The sequence below is a fragment of the Cucumis sativus genome, chromosome 1, assembly GCF_000004075.3.
Source record: "Cucumis sativus cultivar 9930 chromosome 1, Cucumber_9930_V3, whole genome shotgun sequence".
NCBI classification, from domain to species: Eukaryota; Viridiplantae; Streptophyta; class Magnoliopsida; order Cucurbitales; family Cucurbitaceae; genus Cucumis; species Cucumis sativus.
The window spans coordinates 6367464-6392545 of record NC_026655.2 but is presented as its reverse complement, the minus strand read 5'-3'; the positions used below and the strand labels follow the sequence as shown (position 1 = coordinate 6392545).

The window sequence follows — 25082 nt, the reverse complement described above, 5'->3', positions numbered from 1 at the left end:
AATATTCCACATTGAGTTAAGATTAGTCACCAAATCAAGGATTTCTGAAAAGCATAAAAAGAACTCCAGACCTACGTTGAATAAGAGCATTGCAGAAAAAGGTGTTTCAGTGATTATGATTGGGTTTTTTTGCATAGAATACACCAGCTTGGGTTAAGGTGCACGGAAGGATTCCGAATTGGATATTTATTCAATAGTATTTAGTCCATTATTATTAAGTAGGGTCCAAATGAAAACTTTACACTTTTTAGGCAGAGTGGTAGATCAAATATTGCCTACGGGTATAAAATATTGTTTAGCATCAACCGAATGGAACTTTAGAGATTTAATAGAGAAAATAATGTTAGAGACCATTGCCCAATATCAGTATCCTCTATAGATATAGGGGTGTCCAAGCAGCTGAGACCAAATCTCAATCAAGAATCTTTCTATCCCTCAATTGACGGAAGGAAAAAATTTCCAGATTGCATTTGGGTGGAGACCAAGCTTCTTCCTTAACAGTAATGAGCTTTTGTTGTCAGTGAGAGCAAAGAAACGCGGCTGCATCTGGTATAAAAGACCCATACCAATCCAATTCTGATACCAGAAAAGGGTGTTACCTCCACTAGAGATTTTCCAATTAGTATCGGAAAGAATTAAGTTCTAGAGTTTGGTAATGTTAAACCATATGGAGATTTTGCGCTAGTATTATAGCATTAATGTTTTTTAAGAAGAAAAAGTTTCAAAGGCTCTTTAACGTATTTGGAGGCAATAACATCCTTCCACAAACCATCTTTTTTTGTGATATATCTCCACAACCATTTAGTCAAAAGAGCTTCATTTATCAATCTGATTTTGTCAAATGCCAAGCCCTCCTTTGTTTTTAGAGGCAAAGTAACATGGTCCCACGTCCTAACTAAGTGTGATCCTCCAGAACTATTAGTGCCTTCCCTCAAGAAGTCTCTCTCATCTTCTTTTCGAAAGATTTACAAATAGATGAAGGAGCTTTAAACGTTGAGAGAAGGTAATTAAAAGGGATGGAGGACGCTTGACAACCCCAAATTCTTTCACAAATATTTTGTCATATATTCATTAATATAATTTGGTAAATATAAAATTATATTTATAAAAAATATACACAATGATCGATAAATGTATATCTCAATAATGTGTTTTCTTTATTATAAATGGTTGATTATTTTGTTACAAAGTTGTTTTTTCTCAACTTTGGACCCACAACCATTTAAATGGTTGCTAGTTTCTAAGAAAACATCATGAAAAAGAGTGATTCTTATTCTTAATATTCGATGTTTCCATTGGTTAACTTTTCACAAGCGGACTTTTATTTATATCAAAAGTTGATCTCACACCTAATGTCATGGGTTACACAAAGTTCCAACAATGCCAACAACGTGAAAAGAAAACATAGATAGTAAAACAAATAGAACGGCTTAAAGTTTGATACCCAGATTCAGTGCAATACCACACCTTCGTCTGACAGTAGTATGTGAAGAAAAGTAGTATGTGAAGAAAAGTATATCGGTTGAGAATTTACAGGATTCTAATTATATTCTAAACTTATTTAACCTAAATATGAGAATTTCAAATCATAACTTGAATATATCTTTCTTGGTATCAAATGAAGATCATTTAACTAAATTAAACGAAAAGTTCTTTTATTTCACAATAGCTTCAGATTGACACACACTTGTAGTAGTCTTTGACATGCACAAGGAAAAAAAACAAATAAAACAAATCCTTAAATGTAAGCAACAAAAAATACATTATAGCGTGTGAGACAATGAAGAACAAGGTTAAACATAACACATAAAAAGATAAAATAAAATAAAAAATTGAATTATTTGTCCAAGAATTATTTGAGTGTGGAAAGATATACAGGCCACAACCGGCCTTTGGACAAGCCGATCTTCACTGTTTAGAAATTATTCAGCCTCCTCTATTGCTTTAAATTTAAATGTCTTTATCTAATTGGGTTCTAGGGGCTTCTCTCTAACTCTTTTTGTTTTCTCCTGCTTCCTGTACTAAACTCTTATTCATGATGAGGGTGCTAAGGGAATGTTTATCTAGTGGAGATGTTCGGGTGGGTATAGCTACTGATCAACATATATTTTTTTAAAATAAAATAATAATGCTTTAATTTGATGAATGTGTGATTGATGGATTTTCATTGCCTTTGAGATTCTCGTGGGTTTTGTCTGCCATTAGTTGTTGGATATTTTACTATAAAAGCTATTCCTTTTCTCATGTTATTGTCCCACCATTCAATTCCTTTCCTCCCGTTTTTCTTCTCCAATCCAATGTAACGTTATCTTTGAAGTGTATACAAAAAGTTATCACATAGTAATAGGAGAATTGGGGTACGTAACACAATTTTGTTGGATGTGTCAACTTAATTGCAATATCTTATTGCTTGTATGGATCTCTATCGTTGATGTTACTTGTTATTAAAAAAGAACCTAAAGATTAATAAGCTTCGGCAGTGATTTTATGAATATTAGTCGGTGTATATCTAAAATATATATGTTGTGCCCAAATCTATCGATATTTTGAATGACTCCTTATCATAATCACTGATGAAAAAAAAAAGTTAACTTTAGAAGCACTTTATATAGTAAGGTTCATCAAAATCACAGTTGTTTTTTTAAACTGTCACTAAAGGTTATACATCATTATTTACTTACCAACTAACCTATAGAATTTTTTTAGAGTAATATCAATTCTACACGGTTTAATTTTGTAAATTGTTTTTCTTGAACAAGATATCCAAGGTAGTGGAATTAGTATTCATATTCAAACATCCCAATTTACAAAAAGGAACCTAAAATTTTCTCTCATACGTACATCTATATCCAAGAAAAAAAATATCTAGCTCCATCGTTGTGGGGTGGTCGAATAATTTATTTATTTATTTTAGTTTTAATGCTTTCTTTTTTCCTTAGCTCTTTTTATAGGACACTAAATAGAAGAATATTTGAACTTCCTCAACCTCAAACTCACCTAAAGTTTTTTCATTTCTCTTCCTTTTGCCATCTGATTTGAGAAGTAGAAGTAGAAGAGGGAGAATGAATCCTACAAAACAAATTGAGATTTCGAGTTCGATTACGGCCAAGGAATCAAATAAAAAGGACGACCCAGAATGTGGTTGTGATCATTCCACAGTTAATAACCCTGAAAGCAAAAATAAGGCCGGTGGATCAAAAGAAGAAGATGAAGGTGAGACAGTGGAGGTTGTTGTTGAACGCCAGCTCATTCTTGCGGCGTCTATAGGAGATGACTTTCAATTGGAAGTCACCGCCGATCAGATCAATAGCTCCTGCGCCGCCACCGCGGATAACCAAACCGTAGACTCTGAAATTCCTCTTGATGAAGAAACCAAACAGCTAAGGATTAGTATGTTACGTTCTTCATTTTAATTCTCTTTTTTCTCGTAATCTCTTTATTTTCTTTAAAACTTACATTAACTTTGTTTTGGGGTTTGGATTTCAATGTTGGTTTCGTTTTATTTCATGAGCTTTAATCATTAAACATGTTTGTTTAGGCTCTAAACTTCTAAACAGTATTAATTATATTCTTTATCAAATATGAGAATAAATCGATTATATGCATTATCACGTTGATAGTATAAACACTGAAAATATATTTAGTTTGAATTGCAATTATAAGTTAGAGGAGATGTGAATGCACATTAAACATGTTTTCTTCCCAATAGAGCAAATAATTTCTTCAAATTATTTTGAAAAAATTAGATACAAAAATAGTTATTTATTTGAAAGTTGTATAATTAAAATGTTGAAAATTTAAAAACCAAAATAAAACCAACTTTAAAAATGATTGTGGACCAAAATGAAAACTTTAAAAGAATTTTGAAAATACATGTTCATATATATTTATTTAATTTCAACCTTTTTAAAAGAATTTTGAAAAAACATATTTATATTTATTTAATTTCAACCTTTTTATTAAAAGAATCTTGAAAATAGATATTCATATTTATTTAATTTCAACCTTTTTAAAAGAATTTTGAAAATAAATATTCATATTTATTTAATTTCAACTTTTTAAAAGAATATTGAAAATAGTCATATTTATTTAATTTCAACCTTTTTATAAGAATTTTGAAAATAAATATTCATATTGATATTTTGATCTTGTACGTGATAAAAGTGGTAGAGAGGTGTCAATCTGATTAAAATGTAATCGTGCACTTTCTGATCCCTTTCGTCAGGTGAGTATTGTTCAAGAACATATTTATATAATTTTAGCTTCTCAAACAATATTAGATCATGTTTAGTAATTAGTTAATTTTTTTATTTTAGAATTTTGAAAATTAACTCAAATTCGTTCCTTTATTATCTACCATTTTTAACAAGAAACTAAAAGGAGAAAAGAGGGATCAGTACCATTGTTTTATTATATACTTTTTACCAATGTTTTAAAAAACTCATCCACTTTTTAAAAATCTAAAAAAGTAAACCTGTTTGGCTACTGTGATTTTTCTTTTTCTTTTTTAGATTCTAAAAATTAAACCAATAAATAATTCATTTTACATCTAAATTTCCTACTTTCCTTATCTACCATTTTCTCACATTTTCCATAAACAAGTCAAATTTTGAAGGAAAAAATGTAAATTTCGAAATTTGAACTTGAGATATAGGCAAACATATTATTGTAATTAGAAAAGGAAATAAAATGAAGTTAATTTTCGAACACACAAAACTAAATTAAAAATAAAATGGTTACCAACATGAACAGATTTTTAAAAACTTGTTTTTATTTTTGAAAGTATGGGTGAGTAATGTTCAGAAAAAAAAGGCTCAATTATTCTCAAAATCCAAAAAGGAAACTTAAGATCCGGTTTGATTAACAGTTTCAAGAATCAAGAGTATTTTTCTCTAAGAATTATATACGACGAAAATATGTTCAGCTGCGAAAAAGATTAGCCTGTACCATGCTGCACTGAAAGGGGATTGGGAAAAGGCTGAATCAATCCTAAAGGCGGACACATCTTGGAGCGTAAGCAATTACATAACAAGAGACAATGAGACAGCTCTTCACATAGCTGCTGGAGCAAAGCATGTGGAATTCGTAGAGAAGTTGATAGATACAATGACACTTGATGACATGGTAATAATAAACACCCATGGCAATACTGCCCTTTGTTTTGCTGCAACGTCAGGAGTGGTGAGAATTGCTGAGTTAATGGTGAAGAAGAATAAAGATCTTCCGCTTATACGTGGATTTGGAAATGCAACACCACTTTTCATGGCTATTTCGTATCAACGTAAACAAATGGCTTCTTATCTCTTCTCTGTCACCGATCGGAAGCAACTCACTTCTCAAGACCAGATTGAGCTTCTTATTGCCACTATACACAGCGACTTTTATGGTAATTTCCTACTTAGTTAAATTGCTTATGATACCTCGTTGGTAAAGTACGTAGATTTTTAGTTTTTTTAGTTTTTCTACCTTTCTTTTATATTCTGGTTCGATTTGTCACAAACATTAACAAGCTTTTCAAAAGGTTTTTTTTATATCTTTAATTCATGATTGGCCACAATATACTCGTATTAACATCTGTGAGTATCACTTAAAAGATAAATGTGTTTATCAGTAACAATTTTTTTATATTGATAAGTATTTTCAGCATTTGAAACGATTTTCTTTTTTAAAATGTAAAAAGATATATATTTTTATAAATTTATTTTATTTTTGGAATCTAACTCCAACAAAATTTAGAGTACAAAAGAAAAAAGTGAAAAGGAAAGAAAAGAAAAGTACAAAAGTTCGGTTTACAAATGTTTATCTTATTGATTTTCTTTTCTTTTGAATTCAACATGCACCCAAACATCTTCATTCAGTTGATACCCCACCTTTGTTTTGAAAATTATGCTTATAAATATTACTAGAGCACTGTTATGTAATTTATTTTTTTATGAAGCGTTTTAAAAAGCCAAACAAAATTCTAAAAACTAAAAAACAATAGCTTTCAACTTTTTTTTATTTTTTTATTTTGAGAATTTAACTTTTCTCTGTACGAAAACCATTATAAAGAAATTGTGTATAAAAAACAAGCGTAATACTCAAAAACCAAATAGCTATGAAGGGTTTGTTGCCGAACATTTATAGATTTTAAATTTACAACTTAGACTTTGGATTTTAAAAACACTCCAAATGATTATCAAAACACACATCTTAAACACAATTCAATGTCCTTTTACGTATTTAATATCATGTTCATGTATATATGCGCTAAGCAATGTTTTTTTTCTTCTGCAGACATAAGTTTGGAAATTCTTGAAAGGAATCCAAAATTAGCAATTATGAGAGACACTAAGAATAATAATGAGACAGCGTTACATGTCTTGGCTAGAAAACCATCAGCAATCAGTAGCAAATCAGAGATAAGCATTTGGAAAAAACCCATCAATTCTTGTTAGTCTTTTTTATTAATTTTCATAAACTTACATATATATATCTATTCCCTTAATTTACTTGGACCGTTTTCCATTAATATATCAAAACGATTTAACCTTATATTGTTTCATATTTTGACTGAAGGGACCAAAGGTATAATCTATGGCAAAGATGTGATGAAGACATTAGCTCATCAATTGGTTAAATCACTATGGGGACATGTTCTAAGAGAATTACCAGAAAAGAAAATGTTGAAGTTTATTAAACATCCTACAATACTATTGCATGATGCTGCAAGGGCAGGAAATGTTGAGTTTCTAATTTTGCTTATTCAATCATATCCAAATATTGCATGGGAAGATGATGATGATGGTAAGAATGTATTTCACATAGCTGTCGAAAATCGACTCGAGAATGTGTTCAGTCTAATTCATGAGATTAGTGGCCTCAAGGACTTTTCAGCAAAGTATAGAACAACTGGTAAGGAGAAATACAACATGTTACATTTGGCTGCAAAATTAGCTGCTCCAAATCATCTCAATAGAGTCTCAGGAGCTGCCCTTCAAATGCAACGTGAATTACTTTGGTTTAAGGAAGTGGAGAAAATAGTTTTGCCTTCACAACGTGGGGCCAAATGTGAAGTTGATTCACTGATCAAGTTGACACCATGTGAATTGTTCACTAAAGAGCATAAAGATCTTCGTAAAGACGGTGAGGAGTGGATGAAAAACACGGCGAATTCTTGCATGCTCGTCTCGACTTTAATTGCAACGGTAGTTTTTGCAGCGGCATTCACTGTACCTGGTGGGAATGACGGTAATTCAGGCACACCTATTTTTCAACACGAGTTTTGGTTTACGATATTCGTGATATCGGATGCGTTTGGTTTGGTATCATCCTCAACATCTATCTTGATGTTCTTGTCAATTCTTACTTCACGCTATGCAGAAGACGATTTCTTGCACTCATTACCATCGAAGTTGCTCGTTGGAATTGCGTCGTTGTTCATCTCCATCGTGTGCATGGTTATTGCGTTTAGTGCAACGTTTTTTATGCTCTACAATAAGAAAAATATGTGGATTCCTGCGACGGTTACTGCGATTGCAATTGTTCCGATTAGTTGTTTTTTTGCACTTCATTTTGGACTATGGATCGACACATTTCACAACACTTACTTGTCTAGACTTCTTTTCAGGCCTCATCAACGGAAGTTGTTCTCATCATCGGCTTCTCATGCTGTTGATTTGTTTCGTGAACTTAAGAAAAGAAGAAGTGAGAGAAAATATTATCGATGGGATCAATATTAATTAGAATGTGTTTTTCATTTGTTTGGTGTGATGATAATGTTGGTGACAACAATCTTTCGTTCAATGTATTTACTTGTTGTGTGTGATTAATATTTGGTTTTTAATATCAAAATCTAAGGCTTAAATTCTCTTAAACTCTATTAAGTTAGCTCAATATATTCAAAATTACATACTCTGATTTTTTCCTTGATACTGACATCTGGTTACTTACGGAAAAAATATAGAATTTTATATTAAAATCGATTGACAATAAAAACAAGTATAAAAAGATTGTGAAATTATTTTTCTATCTTTTCATGTGTACTGGTCTTCCACATTTGCCACATGCTCGATCTTTTGTAACCATTATACTTTAGAAGGTGTTTGGGACGTGGAGTGGATTGTTATAATTTATGATTATTATAATTTGTGGGCTATAATAGTCTATAGGTTATTATAGTATGTATTTGGGTGCAAATTATTATAGTATAAGTTATTATAATTTATGTTTGGAGAAGTTAGGAATAATAAAATAGAAGTGAGGAACAGTAACAGATGAAAAATAAGGGAAAATGAGAATAGTCTTAATCCTAATCCTATGATTATGATAACTCCTAGGGCAAACATAGAGTGGGTTAAAACAGTCGACTCTACTCGTTCATAGTGTCAAACACCATTTTAAAGTCAAATTCCATTTTTAGTTTTTATTTTTTATTTTTTATTTTTATTTTTATAAATTTAGATGGCAAACAATGGCTTCCAATGGAGGAGGGGAGAAACAAGATTGAAATAAAAAAAACCAAGCTAGGAAGAATATATTATTTGTTTTAAAAAATATATTTCTTTACAAAATCCACTAAAATTTTAAAAAGATTATTAACGTCTATCTAAATTTTTTTATTATATTTTTCTCCTTTCTTTTTTAATAATAAATAAAAACCATTTCCCAATAAGCTCTAGCCCTTTGAAGCTAAGGGCTAAAATGTTTGGTTTGAAAATCCATAGTCAACAAATTTACAAAACCTTTCTTCTTTTTTTTAAAACAAGATACTAAGAATTAGAGGGATCCCGTAGGGCCCAAACGTTTCTGTTCTCAGTTTATGGTTCATTGTTCAATGTTTTCGGTTTCTCGTTCCTTCTTTTTTTAGAACAAGAAACAAGAATGTGTTTGATAACTGTTTCTGTTTCTTGTTTCTTGAAGAAAAAAAAACAGAAACAGAAAATGTATTTGATAACTGTTTCTTGTTTAATTTCTTGATTTTCTTTAAGATTTATTTTTTATTTTATTACATTTAATTTAATTAAACATCAAACAAAAATATGTCCTCCATTAAACATAAAAAAATAAAATTATCATACCTAGATAGGAAGGTCTTCTTGTAATCTTATGGAGAACGAGATGAAGATTGGGATCTGAAAGACAGAGCCAGAGAGAGGAAGACAAAAACTCACGACGAAGAGGAGGACCGAAACCCATGGCAAAGAGGAAGACAAAAACTCACGACTAAAACACAAATTCGTTGAAAACCCACCGCGAAAACACAATTTACGCAAAGAGGAAGAGGAAAACTTAGATCCAGCAAAGAGGAAGGTGTCATGTAGAGGAAGACGATGAGAGGCGAAGAGAAAGATAACAAAGATGATGAGAGGAAAACGAAGAAGATGACTATTTGGGAAAGACGATGGAGATAAGAGGAAGAAAAAGGAAACCACGTGGAGAGTGGTTATTTGGGAAAGAAGATGAAAATAATAGGAAGAAAAAAGAATTTACGAGAGAAAAATGAAATAGAAAAAGAATTGAAAAAAATGAAAAGGAAACCAATAAAAAAGAATTAAGAAAAAGGAAAATGAAATCAATAAAAAGAATTGTGAAAAAGAAAAATGAAACCCAAAGAAATAATTGAGAAAAATGAAAAGAAATCAATAGAAATAATTGATAAACGAAAATGAGAGAAACTACTTTTTTTTTTTCCCAATAATTTTTTATAAAATGAGAAATGTTTCTACTTTTTTTAGAACGAAAAATAGGAAATGTTACCAAACATTTCCGTTTCTTAAAAAATGAAAATAGAAACAGGAAATAGGAAACGAAAATGGTACCAAATGGGCCCGTAGGTGGTTAAGGGACACAGTTCTATAACATCTTCTGTATAAAATCGAAATTTAAACAACCATAGTTAATTGTAACTTTTACCAAAAATAAAACATGTATCTACAAATAAAATATATATTCATAATTATATGTATGTAGGTATGAATTGTAAAAAATGAGTTAAAGTTGGTTCTTATATGTAGACGACAACTACAAATATATCAATCTGACTTAAAATACACTAAGATGTAAACAGAGTTGGGTTGGGAGTCATTCTCAACCCAACCTATATTTCGGATTGGTTGGATTGTCAACCTGAATAAAGTTTCCAATCCAATTCGTAAAATATGAGTTGGGTCATCGGATTGTATTATTATTATTTATTTCTAAATTTTAATGTTTGTAAATAAAAATCATCAAACATAAATATAATATGTTTCACATCAAGCAAAAAAACTGTTGAAACTCATTAGATTATGTAATTTATATATATATATATATATATATATATATATATATATATATAATACGTTAATTTGGGTTAGATTAGAATTATCCAAAATTTTCAATCCTCCAACACGAAATCCAATCCAAATACATTAAGATATCTCAACTTAGTAAACATATTTTTAGTTTATCATCCTATTCCATTCTATATTAAAGTAGGTTAGTTGATTAAGGTAAATAATTACAAGAGCCAAACAAACAACACAAACTATTAACAGATATTCAACTAGTAGCATGAGATCAAGTTATAACTTTATATAAGTCCTAAAAAATCTGGTTGGTGCTTCCATCATTCTCTTTTTTTTTTTCAATAATCTATGTACATTCCTTGACTGAAAGGGGTTTGTTTGTTCATCTTTATTTTTCTTTTTAATTTAATTTTTAAAGTTTGTAGATGTTGCTAAAACTTTTAAAAGTTAAAAGAGGTATTTTTTTTAACCCAAAATACAAAGTTTAGTATTTTTTTAAGGTGTTATACTATTGCTCAACCTCCATTTTCTTACATGAAAATTTTTCATTCTTAAATAGACAATACATATGCCTCATTTATTCGCCACGAAGTTGGTTTTTAGGGCATCGGTATTAATAAGGGAGATGGAAGATCTACTAAAATTGACGTTAAGATTAGAAGCTAATTCAAAAAGATGGACAACATTTCTTATATTATCAATCGATTCATCATCATCTTCATTAAAGAGAAAAATGTCATTTGCAAACAGCTAGCAAATGGGTAACATTTTGTTCCTCATTAAATCTGACGCCCTTAATTTTTTCCTGTGTGCATCCAAAAAATTGAGGAGGCAACTAAGACAGTCCACGGCAATAACAAAGTTGAAAGGGGAGATGGGGTCCCTGATAGACCCCTGATAATCCATCAGTATGACAGAAGAAGAAAGAAAGGAATTATCACGAGCATGAGCATGTGATAGGAGTTAGTTACATGTTAGTTACGATTTGTTAGTATAAATAAGAGAGGGGTTGTGAGACGGAAAGGAGTGAGTTTGTTTTATGTTCTTCCTTGAAAGAGAGGGAAACAGAAAAGAAGTTTCTATATTGTACTAGGGTTCCGTTCTATTCTATAATCAATAATATAGTTCTGATTTTATTACAAGTTGGGTTCCATCAGCCCCTATCGAATCCCTCTTGTTTGACTGAATTTTTCCCCTAGATTTGCCATTAATCATGATAGAATACTGTATGCTTGAAATGCAAGACTTGATTCATTTTCTTCATTTGCGGGAGAAGTTTTTTTTCTGTAGCATAAAATCAATGAAGGTCCAATTGATCTTGTCAAGGGTTTTCTCTATGTCAAGCTTAATAAAAAGAAACATTTAGCTTTCTTTATTTTCCCTGCTTCATTTGCGCTATCAGTATAGCATCTGTAATTTGTCTTTCTTTAACAAAGGCCATTTGATTATCTAAGATGGTGACCGATAAGGTTGTTTTGAGTCTTTCTGCTAAAACTTTTGCAATAAGCTTGTATAGGAATGTGGTGAGACTGATCGGTCAATAACCAGATGCTAAAGAGCATTCCTCCTTTGCAATTAGAGCAATGTATGTACTGTTCACAACTTTATTTATGATGCCACTGGAGTGATAGTCTTAAAAATCTCCATGATATTGCCTTTGGTAAATTTCCAAGTGGATTTCATAAATAAATTCCATGATGTATCCATCAGGATTCAGGGCTTTATTGTTTGAGAAAGAATTAAGGGCTTTGTATATCTCCTCTTCAGTAAAAGGTGCGCAAACGTCTTCTTGTGACTTTGATCTGGAGATAGGATTCCATATTAAATTCTCAATAAGCCATATATCTTTGCCTGATATAAATACTTTTATAATGTTCAATAAAAGCGTTTTCTATCTCCTCATCTGTTGTGCATATAGTCCCATAGGCTTTTGAGATGCTAGTTATGAAGCTTCTTCTTTGTCTAGTCGAACAAATTTTACGAAAAAAGGCCGTGTTTTCATCCCCTTCCATATTCCACAATCTTTTACACTTCTGTGCCCAGTTTTGGGCCTTCCTTAAGAGCCATCTGATTCAGGTTGGATTTAATTGCAATTCTGCGCAAGGCATGAAGATCAGTAATCTAATATTCTTCCTCCAATTTGTTAATGGAGTCAATCTCTTTATTACAAGTCTTGTGTTGTCTTGTCTCTTCCCACTATTGTCACTGTCACCGTCCTAATTCAAAATTTTTATCATTACACCCAATTTTTTGATCTTTTTTGGTGTAGCACTATTTCGGTGAGGTTTCGGGTGCCTGTCTTCGGCTTGGTTATTTTTTGATGATGTCCAGCTTTGTGAAACTGCCACATTTCCAATGAACGAGTACTGTTCACTTTCCGGTTTAAACTCATCAAAATTCCTCACTGCTTCACTAGTGAAAGTTCCATGAATTCTTGCATTTCTTTCTTTCATCCATGTTCCATCAGCTTGAGCTACTGTCCGTATCGAAAAGTGGAGCTACTGCAATGTAAGATATAGACCAATTGAAAAAAGTGAAACAATCACATGGGGCTTTTAAAAGCCCACTTTTAACAGTGGAGTTACGGTCCCCATGGTCCCATCTATCGATCTGTTCAACATCAGCTCAATTTTGGTTTATAATTACTTGACAGTGAGAAAAGTAGAAGTCGAAGGATGAAGATGAAGAAACGTATGAGAAAATCAACGAGTTTCCCTTCCATTATTCCAAATTATAATTCATTGTTTGAGGAAAATGAAGATGATCAAGATGAGCGTTCACATACTGCTTGGAACCGACTTGCTGCCACTATGTTTAAAGAGTATGCTCATTTGGAGACGCATGCCAAAGACGCTGATGAACCTTCAGATCATAACTTATTCCAAATTGGTGGTAAAAATTATTACTAAGTGTTCCTTTTTTATCTACTTCTCACATCTCTATCTTTTGTACTTTTTACATTAATTAAAATCGTTCTATGTTCATTACCAAAATATATATATATATATATATAGTCCAGCTTTTAAGCCTTATATTATGTTGTTCATTTTTTTAATTTAATCTTATTTAAGAATTATTTCTTTCGCTTGTTGGGTTAAAAAAAATTGTTGCAAAAATGTCATGGCGGTCTCCATATCATTCAAGAACGTTGCCACCCCCTAAATCAAATGAAGACTAAACGCTCACATGATATTTGGAAACACTCCTAAAAAATGATAACAAACAAAAAAAAGTTGAAGTGGTAGCAGTGCTCGCATAAGGTGAGCAGACACAAGGATATCTCAACTAAGTTGGATGATGATGCTACGGAAGTATCTGAAAATGTTCTAGTCCACATACTGATTTATCTCATATTTCACCTAGCGAAGATGTTTTGGTACACATACTTATCCATCTATCTTGTATCTCATATCTTTTAACTGACCCATCTCCTATCTTTTAAAAGAAAATGTTTGACAAATTGCGGACATCTCAACCAGCATTTATAACTTTATTTTCCTTAATAAAAAAGCAAAATAATCCCAATGTTCATCAAATGGAGACTAAACTCATTGAATGAGGAGAGAATTATTAGTGAGTTTTTTTCTTTTAGTTTCAACCTGGCTTTAATAAATATACGATATGACGAAGATCACATAAATTGAACTATGTTTTGAATATACCAATTCTTCAACCTTTCTAATAATAATATATGCATTTTTGGGCGTGTATATATAATTGCATATGGTATGATAATTTCAGCTGCTACAAGGATATTTCTGTATCAAAATGCACTCAAGGGTGAATGGGAATATGTGGAATTACTACTTGACGAGAGCCCAAATATTGTTCGTAGTGCAATAACAAGAAACAGAGAGACTATTCTTCACATTGCAGCAGGAGCCAAACAAATTGAATTCGTGGTGAAACTATTGAACAGAATGAGTGATGATGATATGATTTTGCAGAATGAATTTGGAAATACAGCACTTTGTTTTGCTGCTGCATCAGGAGTTGTAAGAATTGCTGAATTAATGGTCGAAAAGAATCCAAATCTTCCACTTATTCGTGGCTTCAACAATGCTGTCACTCCACTTTTCATAGCTGTCTCATATAAATGTACAGAAATGGTTTCCTATCTCTTGTCTGTAACTGATCTTAATCAACTAGGAAAGCAAGAACAAATTGAGCTTCTCATTGCCACCATACAAAGCGACTTTTATGGTAAATATTAATTTCGCTTAAATTTGCATATCTGTCTGTTTGATCCATACACTTTAAGACGTTCGTATTAGAATTGGAAGAACTTTTGGAGGTTGAAAGTAATTTGAAAAATAGATTTGAGATAGAGACTACTTATAGTGTACTGATCACTTCTAGTCTTTTGACTTGATGCAAATTATAAGATATATATCACTCATGTTAGTTGTATCCTAGTTTTTTTGAAGGAGGAAACAAGGTGAGAGAGCAAAGCTCTAATACCAGAAGTTGACATTTGTATCCTACTTGACATCTCTATGGCTAAGATCTTTTGAACGCTACCTATCCTAACGATCAAAATTGTTTTATATTAGATCCTTCCCTTGTTAATATATATTAATATTACCAAGTCTACTACTAGACACAAAATTGAAAGTTTATGAAGTTTCATTTAGGAAAAATGAGAGCGATAATTCATTTACCTGAATTTGAGATTCCATTTTTCTCAACGTGGAATTCTAAACAAATTATATTTGGTCTTCCACTTAGATATAAGTTTGTGGATTCTGCAAAGGTATCCATATTTAGCAATAATGAGGGACACGAATGAAGAGACAGCCTTGCATGTGATAGCCAGAAAACCATCTGCCATGGATGTCACGAAGCAGCTAAGCAGTTGGACATTGTTCCTCAACTCAAGTTAGTTACACTAAACGCTACCGTTTAATTTTCCTTTTACCTTACAAAATCTATATTTAATTATTGATGGAATAAAGAAATAAAGTAAAATGAATCAAAATATTTACCAATAAAACAAAATATCAAGAAATTTGCTGTATATATGAATATTTTCAACAGATGTTCCTTTAATTATTAAAACAATTTCTCTTGAGAATAAAACTTTAACGGCCTATGGTTTTTGTGGCCTTTGACAGGGATCTATCGTAAACCTGTGACGAAGACACTGGCTCATGAACTAGTTGTTTTGCTATTGACCAACGTTCTTCGGATTTTGCCAGAAAAGAAGATGCTCCAATTCATTAAACATCCTACAAGATTACTGAACGATGCAGCATGTACAGGAAATGTTGAGTTCTTAATTGTCCTCATTCGTAAGTATCCAGATATAATATGGGAAGATGCTGATGATGGTAAAAGTATTTTTCATGTAGCCATCGAAAATCGACTTGAGAATGTGTTCAATCTCATAAATGAGATTGGTAGGCTCAATGAGTTTACTGCAAAATATCGAACGTTTAAGGGGCGAAATTATAACATACTCCATTTGGCTGGACATCTCGCTACTCCAAACCATCTCAATAGAGTCTCTGGAGCTGCACTTCAAATGCAACGTGAAATGCTATGGTTCAAGGTACGTACGTGTTTAAACCTTGAAAATTATCCATAATAGTTAGACGTGAAAGATTTCATTTTAAAACTAACTGAGACTGTGAAAGAAGTAACACATGGTAACCAACTCTAAAGAGTAGTGTGAAATGCCATGCATGCATGTACTAGCCCATTAAGCTTCAAGGAATTTTATATCATATTAGATAAAGAGCATATGCATCCATATTTTCTATCCATCTCACTCTTATCAAAAACATAAAAATAAGTTTAAGAAAACCACCAAAGAATTTGGTGAGACGATGTAAAAGATAAAATGCAGATCCAAATTTTTTCCTCTGAAGATTATAAAGTCTCTTGTATTCATTTAGAATCAGCTGAGTTTCATGTCAAAATCAATTAGCTATTAAAAGTGTAATAACAACTCATATATTATATAACGGTTGTGATTAGAAACTTTTTCATCATTTGAACCTTATATTGATAATTTCTTAAAGTTTTGAATTTAGGAAGTAGAGAAGATAGTTTTGCCTTCCCAACTCGAAGCCAAATCGAATGTTACGTCTTCCCAACAACTCGAGGCAAAATTCAATTATCCAAATACCCCAAAGTTGACACCACGCCAATTATTCACCCAAGAGCACAAAGATCTTCGCAAAGATGGTGAGGAGTGGATGAAACACACAGCAAACTCATGCATGCTCGTCGCAACTTTGATCTCCACCGTAGTTTTTGCAGCGGCTTTCACAGTTCCAGGAGGGAGTAATAACAATGAGGGCACTCCTGTTTTTCAGCAGAAATTTTGGTTCACCGTGTTTGCAATGTCAGATGCAGTTGCTTTGTTTTCATCCTCAACATCTATCCTAATGTTCATGTCGATCCTTACTTCGCGCTACGCAGAAGATGATTTTATGCATTCATTGCCATCAAGATTGCTCTTTGGACTGGCGACGTTATTCATATCCATCGTGTGCATGGTTGTGGCCTTTAGTGCTACCTTTTTTATTCTCTACCATAAGGCTAACATATGTATTCCCACCATAGTGTCTGCCATGGCGATTCTTCCAGTTATTTGTTTTTGTGTCCTTCAGTGTAAACTGTGGGCTGATATTTTTCACAACACTTATTCTTCTAGGTTTCTTTTCAAACCCCGACGAGGTAAATTGTTTTGACCATCTTGAATTCATGGGGAATTAGTTTTCTATTTAGTATGTGAATTTGGCTAACAAATACTAATGATTGGGATTAACGAAGACTTCCTTTAATAACCATTTTATTTTTTATACATTTAAATTAATATCAATAATTGATAGTGTATCTATTGGCTGATAAACTTCGTTATATTTACAATCTTTTTAACGTGTGGTGTTATATACTTGATCTCTAAATTACGAAGTGTTATATACTTCGTTATATCATATAGATTTGGATAATTTCATCTTTATATTCATGAGGAGACATGGTGGGACGACGTTATATAAATTAAAATCTCATTCTTCATATATGTATATATATTGATTACACAATAAAGAGTTATTGTGCTCCATGTACCCCTTATATCCATTCTCAATCATTGTCAATATATCACATTATTAATCATTTTGTATAGGCCAAGACAAGAATATAGCTCCAATGAAATGGAGTTTATTTTAACCTTTGTAAAGTTTGTGGTATGAATCCTTCCATTCTTTACCGATTTAAAGATTATTTTAGAATAATAATTTTGCTTCGACTTTAACAATTAATAATTTTTTTAAAAAAATGTATAATATTTCTCCATCTAATTGGGTTAATTTTCATAAATATAACAAAACACATAAATATTTACTTCTCATATAATAAAATCAAAATTTTCATAAAGTCTCGTCATTTCTTTTAAAGATTTCAGGTTTGTACTTGCAGCTTTTGAATTTCGTGCAGCTTCGATTTCTTCCCTCTTCCTTTCCACTTTTTTGTTCTCTTCTTCTTATGCAATTTTTCTTTCATATTTTTTTTTGAAATCATCATCTTTGTTTTCAATCAATCATAAGTCTTATATTATTTGGTTTAAGATCATGTAACAAATATAAACGATCTTGGTATATAATCTTGAACAAAAATTATTAGAATATTGGTACACGATTGTTTAGATTTTGTTACATGATCGCATACCAAATCTAAACTACGATTACGTAACAAATGTAAACAAATATTAGTACAAGATCATATACCAAATATAAAAGATCTTGAAAAAAATTATATGATATTGGTACAAAGTGTACCCAAAATTAAAAGATCGTGTACCAAATATAAAAGAATCTACAAGATCGTGTACCAAATATAAAAGAATCTACAAGATCCTGTACCAAATATAGATTGATATTGAAAAAAAAAATTATTCGAATATTGGTACAAGATCGTGTACCAAATATAAAAGATCTCGATATACGATCTTAAACAACCAATATCGTTTAGATTTGGTACACGATCGTGTATTATTTCCTACACGATCACATAACATGATCGTTTAGAAGAAGAATTGCGCACTCGTGTGGTCAATTAATCACGTGTTGACTTGAACATTATATTTTTTGTACTTTTGGAATTCTTTATTGTGGGTTTGGTGGTTTTTTCCGTTTTCGAAATTGTTGTATAATATTTTGTCGTTTTGTTATATTTTAAAAAAAAAAACTCCATTATTATTCTATGGTCTTTATTTTATTCTAAATTATAGCCTTTAATTCCCATCTCAAATTGAGGAAGACATTTTAAATAGGAAAATTTTCAAAATTAACAAATTTTATAAAAATATTTACAACTTATAGCAAATTTTATCACTGATAATCATTGATATACTTTAGTGATAAAAGACTATCATTGATTTAATTCAAAATTTTGCTACAACTTGTAAATATTTTAATTTATTTTGCTACTTTTAAAAATGTCTCTTTTAAATAGTATCATGGTATTTAACATAGAAACTTCTTTCTTTATAAATAATTATATTTTTTAGGGACTTTTACAAAAATAGCAAAAAAAATTATGATAATAGAACTTATATCATAATATTTTCTAAATTTGCAAAAGCAGCAAATTTAAAAGTGATGATTATTTGATAACTCTATGATTACCGTCTAATAGCCCTCTGATAACTTATGATTACCGTATGATAGTTGTATGATATTACTAATTATATCATATTCGCAATATGCAAAAAATTAGTGTCATAAGATGTTTTTTTCTAAATGTTTGGATCATTTGATGCAATTTCCCTATTATTTAACGATCTTGGATGATTGGAACTTACATTATTGGAAAAATAAAACTCCAAGTATTTTTTTTTTTTAAGAAAAAATTTATAGTTCTGTGGTCTATAGACAGCACCATTAATATTCATTATTTGACATATATACATACATATATACATACACACACATATATATATAAATATTTAGAACTGACTTGAAGTTTATATAAAACAATATAATATATGAACAGACCGAGCCCAGATCATGGTACTGTTTTTCTTTGGGTTCTGTCTGCCATTTACTTTATTAATATGAAATTTTGCTTACCTACTTTTGATGCAAATAGAATTTATACCAATCATTCGTTCTTTTATACTTTTCCTCTCCACACTCCAATGTAATAACACTTCCAAGTGTACATATAAATTTACTATTTTAGCCCCCAAATTTCCCAATTCAGACTATATTTTCTTTTAGTTTCCAAATAAATGGTAGTTGCTTTCAAACTTATTATTCAGAGATTTTAGTTTTATGCTTACTAGTAATTTTTTTAGCCTTCACCATATATATATATGATATGATTAACAATTAGTTAATGATCATGTTTTGATCAAGGACCTAGTTGAAAGAGTAGAAGTAGAGAGAAATGTGGAGTTGAGAGTTTGTGAGCTTCACGACTAAGAAAACATTAGCTATTAACTCTTTCACAACTTTACCTTTTTATCTCAAATGTCGCAAGAGGTCAAGTAGTCCACTGAAATTGAAAGAGACTTTTCGCATAACCTGAAAATATACCCTTTGAGCTATGGAAATGGGTGTAGTGTGAGAGGTTTCAAATCCCAATCGTCTGATCTCTCTAAGACCACTAATTTGGCAGTGAGAAAATGGCTTCCAGCTTCAAGAAGAAGAATGGTATTAAAAGTAATAATGTGAGAATAAGAAAGAAGAGGGTGAACTTGAAGTACTGTATCAGAAAAGCCCACCACCACACAAAACTTCCATCTTCTTCGTCATCCACTTTTAATCATCCCATTAATATTAATATTCCTAATAACACCAATTTCATCCCCCGATCATCTCACCAATCTCCCTCACGTGAAATTCAAGAGGAGCAATATGCTTCTAATTCTTTTCATGCCCACTTGTCGGAGGATACCATTTCTTCAATTATTCCTCCCCCGTCTACGGCTGACGACGGCCAATTGGAAGTGGATGCCGGTGGTGGGCTCGGTAGCAGGGGATCGGACTGCCAAACAATAGACATTGCAGCAGTTTTGGAAAATCAACAACTACGGAATAGTTCCAATGCCAAGAATAGCGATGCTCCATCACGTACGTAATTCTAAAAATTTCCTTTTGGTTTTCATTGAAATCGAAACTACCTATTGCAACTTTAACTCGGATTGATTTTTCATACCTACTAATTTTGATATTTAAAAAAAAAAAAATTGTACAAGTTTCTCAAACTTTACTGATTTCAGCCTTTTCTCTTTTTAATTAAAAAAAAAATAGAACACTCCCTAAAATAACTCAGCTGGCTTAGTGTTGAAAATCGACTAAGGAACAAACTCCCGGATCTGAGAGGTTCCAGTTCTGGGTTCTTTTTAATTTTTTAAGTAGTAAATGTGGATGAAAGAGGAAAGAAGGAAGAAAAAGGGATGAGAGGACAGAGGAAGAAGAAGAGCAAGTCGGCGACGGGCGGAGGACGATTTTCCATTTTTTTTTCTTTTAAGTTATTGAATTCTCAAATTTTAACAATTTATATATTTATCCCTTCAAACTTTTTCCTCTCAATCTTATCTCTACATCTATTTTATTTTCGGTAGTTGCTCTTTTATAATTTAGAATCTATAAATATTAGTGTCTATCATCCATAAAAATCTATTACTGAATATTATCAATAAATAAATCTTTTGAGAATACTAAAAGATTTAATAATTAGAGTTGGCCCACTAACGTGTTTGAAGTGTTTAATCTTGGTGTTAACAGAATATGGAGGTTAAATTCAAAGGCCCATTTTCTTTGAACTTAACCCTTAAACAAGCTTTTGAGATTAAGTAAAGTTTTTCATTTTCATTGGTTTGCATGAAGATGGGTGATTAATTAGAAAGAAATTAAGTTCATTGGTTAACTTGGGTGGTAGATTTCTCTCTAAAAAATTAAACACTGTGAGCATTATCAATTTGTAAGAATATTTTGTGTGTGTACCGAGAGCTTCCTAAGCTAAGCCGGTAAAGAAAAAAAAAATGGTGGTGGAGTTTTTTTTTTTTTTCTCTGTGGTGTTCATCAAAGATTTTCTTCCAATCCATTCGTTCGTGAGCAATTTTCTTGAGAGAAATCATTCTTGAGCATGGTAAACTATTGTACCATTCTCCCTAACTATTTTAGTGGAACATGCATCGGTAGGAAAGAGCTAGATGTAGCCGAGACACGGGGTAAACCAGTATAAATCAAGAATGACACTTAGGTTGATTTATCTATTCTTTTAAGCTAGTGAGTTACAAATAATTGACTTGAATTTGATCTGACATTGTTGGGTAATATATATTGTCTACATTATTTTAGATTGGCATAGTATCGATTCCATCATCTAATTATTAGGACGACTTGAAATTTACTAGAGGCAATAAGCTCCTTTGTAAATTTAGACCTCATTCCCATTCTTCAATTTAACCAAAATGTGGTACAAAACTGCACTTCTAATATATGTTGCCGAAAAACTCTACACTGATATGGAGACTTTGTTTGCATGTAACACAGCTCGGGAGAAAACGTTTCTGTATCGATCTGCACTGAAGGGTGAATGGAGAAGGGTGGAATCACTAATTGAGAGGTACCCACATTATGCTCGTTGTGCAATTACAAAAAACCAAGAAACTGTTCTTCATGTAGCTGCTGGAGCCAAGCAAACAGGCTTTGTGAAGGAGCTGGTTCACAGAATGAGCCCCACTGATATGACTATGATAAACAAATATGGAAATACAGCCCTTTGTTTTGCTGCTACATCTGGAATCGTAAGAATTGCGCAATTAATAGTTAACAAAAATGAAGATCTTCCGCTCGTTCGTGGGTTCAGCAATTTAACTCCACTTTTCATGGCTGTATCTTATAAACGGAAATTAATGGCTACTTATCTCTTCGGTGTTACTGATATCTACCAACTCACTCCTGAAGATCAGATTGAGCTTCTTATTGCCTCCATACATAGCGACTTTTTTGGTAAGCTATCATCAAACTCAACAACTAACTATTTGGTTCTTAATGTTTTCTTTCCTAAAAGAAAAAAACTACACTTTTCGTGGTTGATGTTTTACATTTGTTTCAAATTAGTGTGCCTAACATTTAGTATTAGTTTGGCTTTGTCTAGCTTTTAAAATAATGGTTGGATTAATTATTGTGTTCTTAGAAAAATCCACTATGAATAAAAGTAGCATAATGTTTGGTAAATTTTAATTGATGATTAAATATTTTGTAAATGAATACTAGATTTGTGAAATTTAGTTATGTAAACAAAAATATATTATCATTTCAAAACTATCTTTTTATAATGGGGAGTTATAAGAAAAACTGAACCAATAAATGGTGTGAGAAGGTAAATTAATATGGAATGATAAATTTGAGATTGATATAACAAAATTACCCAATTTACCCTAAAAACATCATCTAGTAGCTTTTGTACCTTGGAAAATTTTAAAATTGACTGCATACATAGATATATAGAAAGTTAGTATTTCCGTTTTAAGTATACTACAGACTTTAGTCGTATAAAAGTTTAGTCAAATTTGGTACATTTAGGTCATCCAAACATCCTAATAGGCACACTTTGTCGAATTTCAAAATAAAAAAGAAGATAATTTTATGAACATACATATGATTTATAGTTTGTAAAACTTTTTCCCCCATTTTTTTTATCATATTGCAGATATTAGTTTGCAAATTATAGTAATGAATCCAAATTTAGCAACTATGAAATGCCCAAAGAATAACAATGAGAGTGCATTGCATGTAATGGCTAGAAAGCCATTAGCAATCGGTAGCGCCACAAAGCAATTGAGCATTTGGAGAAAGTGCATAATGTTTGGTTAGTAATTTTTAATTATATGTTATTGGAGAGTTTGTTTTCCCTAACAACATATACATTATTTTAATTACTGAACCAACTTTTGGTCTCTTTTGATCATCTCGAGTGCAGGTTTTAATGGAAAATCTTACGATAAAAATATGATGAATATATTTGCTCGTGAAGTAGTTAAATATCTATGGGAATATATTGTTGAGGAGTTTGAAGAAAAGGAAATGTTGGAATTCATTAAACATCCCACAAGGTTACTACATGTTGCTACGAGAGCGGAAAATGTGGAGTTCTTGATTATACTCATTAACTTGTACCCTGATATAGTGTGGGAAGAAGATGATGAAGGTAAGACCATATTTGATGTGGCTATTGAAAATCGACTTGAAAATGTGTTCAATCTCATAGATGAAATTGGTGGGCTTAATGAATTTGCAATGAAACATAGATTAACTAATAGAAACTACAGCATGTTACACACCGTTGCAAACCTTGCTACACCAAACAATCTCAATAGGGTCACTGGAGCTGCCTTTCAAATGCAACGTGAATTGCTTTGGTTCAAGGTAACGTACTTGTTTTCGTCAACTTTTCTTTTTCTCTTGTTAAATTTCACATTTGATAAAGTTAGGTTTTATTAGTACAATTTAGTCTCCAATACTATAGTACTTCTTACCATCATAACTCAACTTGTGTGGTTAAACATATATAGCAAAACAGATAGAGATGGTAAGAACTATTACATTTATGAAGTTTTATCAAACCATATTTGTAATCCAAGCTTTTTTTTTTTCATTCATTTCTTAACATTACTACATGATATATATATTATCAATCAAGGAAGTGGAGAAGATAGTCTTGCCATCCCAACTCATGGGCAAATCTAATGATCCAAATCCACAATTATCCAAGTTGACACCACGTGAATTATTCACCGAAAATCACAAAGATCTTCGCAAAGCTGGTGAGGAATGGATGAAAAACACAGCAAACTCCTGCATGATCGTTGCAGCTCTAATCACCACAGTCGTTTTCGCGGCAGCCTTCACCGTACCTGGCGGATGTGACGATAATACAGGCAATCCTATTTTTCAACACAAGCCTTGGTTCACTGTGTTTGTTATATCAGATGCAGCTGCTTTGGTTTCATCTTCAACCTCTATTCTTATGTTCATGTCAATCTTAACTTCACGTTACGCAGAAGACGATTTCTTGCACTCGTTGCCCTCTCGGTTACTCATCGGACTCACATCCTTATTTGTGTCTATAGTGTGCATGGTTGTGACCTTCACTGCAACCTTCTTTTTGCTCTACCAAAATGCCAAATTATGGGTTCCACTCACTGTTGCTGTAATGACAATTCTTCCTGTTTGTTGCTTTTGTCGACTTCAATTTAAACTTTGGGTCGATACATTTCACAACACTTACTTGTCTAGATTTCTTTTCAAGTCCCGAGGCAGATTGTTCTCATTATGAACACCTTAAATTAACAACGCTACTCATTATTACTATTATTCAAGTATTGATTGAATATAATTCTAACCTTTCTTAGATAAACCTTTTTTTTTTATCAATTTGCCAAACGAAATTGATTTTTTTCTTTAGAGAAGAAAGGAAAAGAAAAGAAAAACAAAACAGCCACAGCCACGACTTGAAAATATATCTCCTTTTTCTTTTCTGGTGTGATTTCTTTTATGTTCTTTTATGATCATTTTGGTCCTTGATTCTTATAATATATGAGTGACACAAAATTATACTCTTCAATTATAAGTGATAGAATGACTAGTAGTTTCATTGTTGGTTGCAAATTAAAATGGTAATTAGAATGATAACAATAAGCAATGGAAGAACCATTTGATAGATCAAGTGATAAAACACTATCATTATCTAATGTTTATCATTATCTATATGTGGTTGACATTAATAGTTTTCTATCAATGGTCGATCAACCATAAATAATGATTTTGTTTATAATTTTGTTGTCATCGA

General features: G+C 31.6%; 3 protein-coding genes across 6 annotated transcripts; all 3 read left to right on the top strand.

Annotated features, from left to right (window-relative positions):
- Window positions 1-2883: 2883 nt before the first annotated feature.
- On the top strand, window positions 2884-7861 carry LOC101209008 (ankyrin repeat-containing protein At5g02620). The gene is made up of 4 exons (XM_004153837.3): window positions 2884-3390; window positions 4925-5386; window positions 6277-6432; window positions 6559-7861. Exons 1-4 carry the CDS (start codon window positions 3063-3065, stop codon window positions 7719-7721), a joined length of 2109 nt encoding a protein of 702 aa, XP_004153885.1. The 5' UTR covers window positions 2884-3062; the 3' UTR covers window positions 7722-7861.
- Window positions 7862-12708: 4847 nt separating this feature from the next.
- On the top strand, window positions 12709-17079 carry LOC101218503. Of its 2 annotated transcripts, none has more exons than XM_011654166.2 (6): window positions 12709-12776; window positions 12922-13160; window positions 14010-14471; window positions 14997-15146; window positions 15383-15819; window positions 16304-17079. In XM_011654166.2, exons 1-6 carry the CDS (start codon window positions 12724-12726, stop codon window positions 16964-16966), a joined length of 2004 nt encoding a protein of 667 aa, XP_011652468.2. In that variant the 5' UTR covers window positions 12709-12723; the 3' UTR covers window positions 16967-17079. The 2 variants fall into 2 exon arrangements, with proteins under 2 accessions (XP_011652468.2, XP_011652476.2); XM_011654174.2 differs by having other exon boundaries at window positions 16292-16426.
- Window positions 17080-19748: 2669 nt separating this feature from the next.
- LOC101216177 (ankyrin repeat-containing protein ITN1) lies at window positions 19749-24650 on the top strand. Of its 3 annotated transcripts, XM_011654161.2 has the most exons (6): window positions 19749-20353; window positions 21782-22240; window positions 22944-23102; window positions 23214-23441; window positions 23563-23659; window positions 23934-24350. In XM_011654161.2, the coding sequence occupies exons 1-6, from the start codon at window positions 19906-19908 to the stop codon at window positions 23947-23949; spliced, it is 1407 nt and encodes a 468-aa protein (XP_011652463.1). In that variant the 5' UTR covers window positions 19749-19905; the 3' UTR covers window positions 23950-24350. The 3 variants fall into 3 exon arrangements, with proteins under 3 accessions (XP_011652463.1, XP_031736037.1, XP_011652459.1); XM_011654157.2 differs by having other exon boundaries at window positions 19760-20353; window positions 23214-23659; window positions 23934-24650; XM_031880177.1 differs by lacking the exon at window positions 22944-23102 and having other exon boundaries at window positions 19758-20353; window positions 23214-23659; window positions 23934-24650.
- The last annotated feature ends 432 nt before the right edge of the window (window positions 24651-25082 follow it).

Coding starts and splice junctions, on each gene's coding strand:
- LOC101209008 (XM_004153837.3), top strand. CDS start 3,063: ATGAATCCTACAAAACAAATTGAGATTTCGAGTTCGATTACGGCCAAG. Junction 5,387..6,276: donor TATACACAGCGACTTTTATG/GTAATTTCCTAC, acceptor TTTCTTCTGCAG/ACATAAGTTTGGAAATTCTT. Junction 6,433..6,558: donor GAAAAAACCCATCAATTCTT/GTTAGTCTTTTT, acceptor TTTTGACTGAAG/GGACCAAAGGTATAATCTAT.
- LOC101218503 (XM_011654166.2), top strand. CDS start 12,724: ATGTTCCATCAGCTTGAGCTACTGTCCGTATCGAAAAGTGGAGCTACT. Junction 13,161..14,009: donor TAACTTATTCCAAATTGGTG/GTAAAAATTATT, acceptor TGATAATTTCAG/CTGCTACAAGGATATTTCTG. Junction 14,472..14,996: donor CATACAAAGCGACTTTTATG/GTAAATATTAAT, acceptor TCTTCCACTTAG/ATATAAGTTTGTGGATTCTG.
- LOC101216177 (XM_011654157.2), top strand. CDS start 19,906: ATGGCTTCCAGCTTCAAGAAGAAGAATGGTATTAAAAGTAATAATGTG. Junction 22,241..22,943: donor CATACATAGCGACTTTTTTG/GTAAGCTATCAT, acceptor ATCATATTGCAG/ATATTAGTTTGCAAATTATA. Junction 23,660..23,933: donor GTGAATTGCTTTGGTTCAAG/GTAACGTACTTG, acceptor TTATCAATCAAG/GAAGTGGAGAAGATAGTCTT.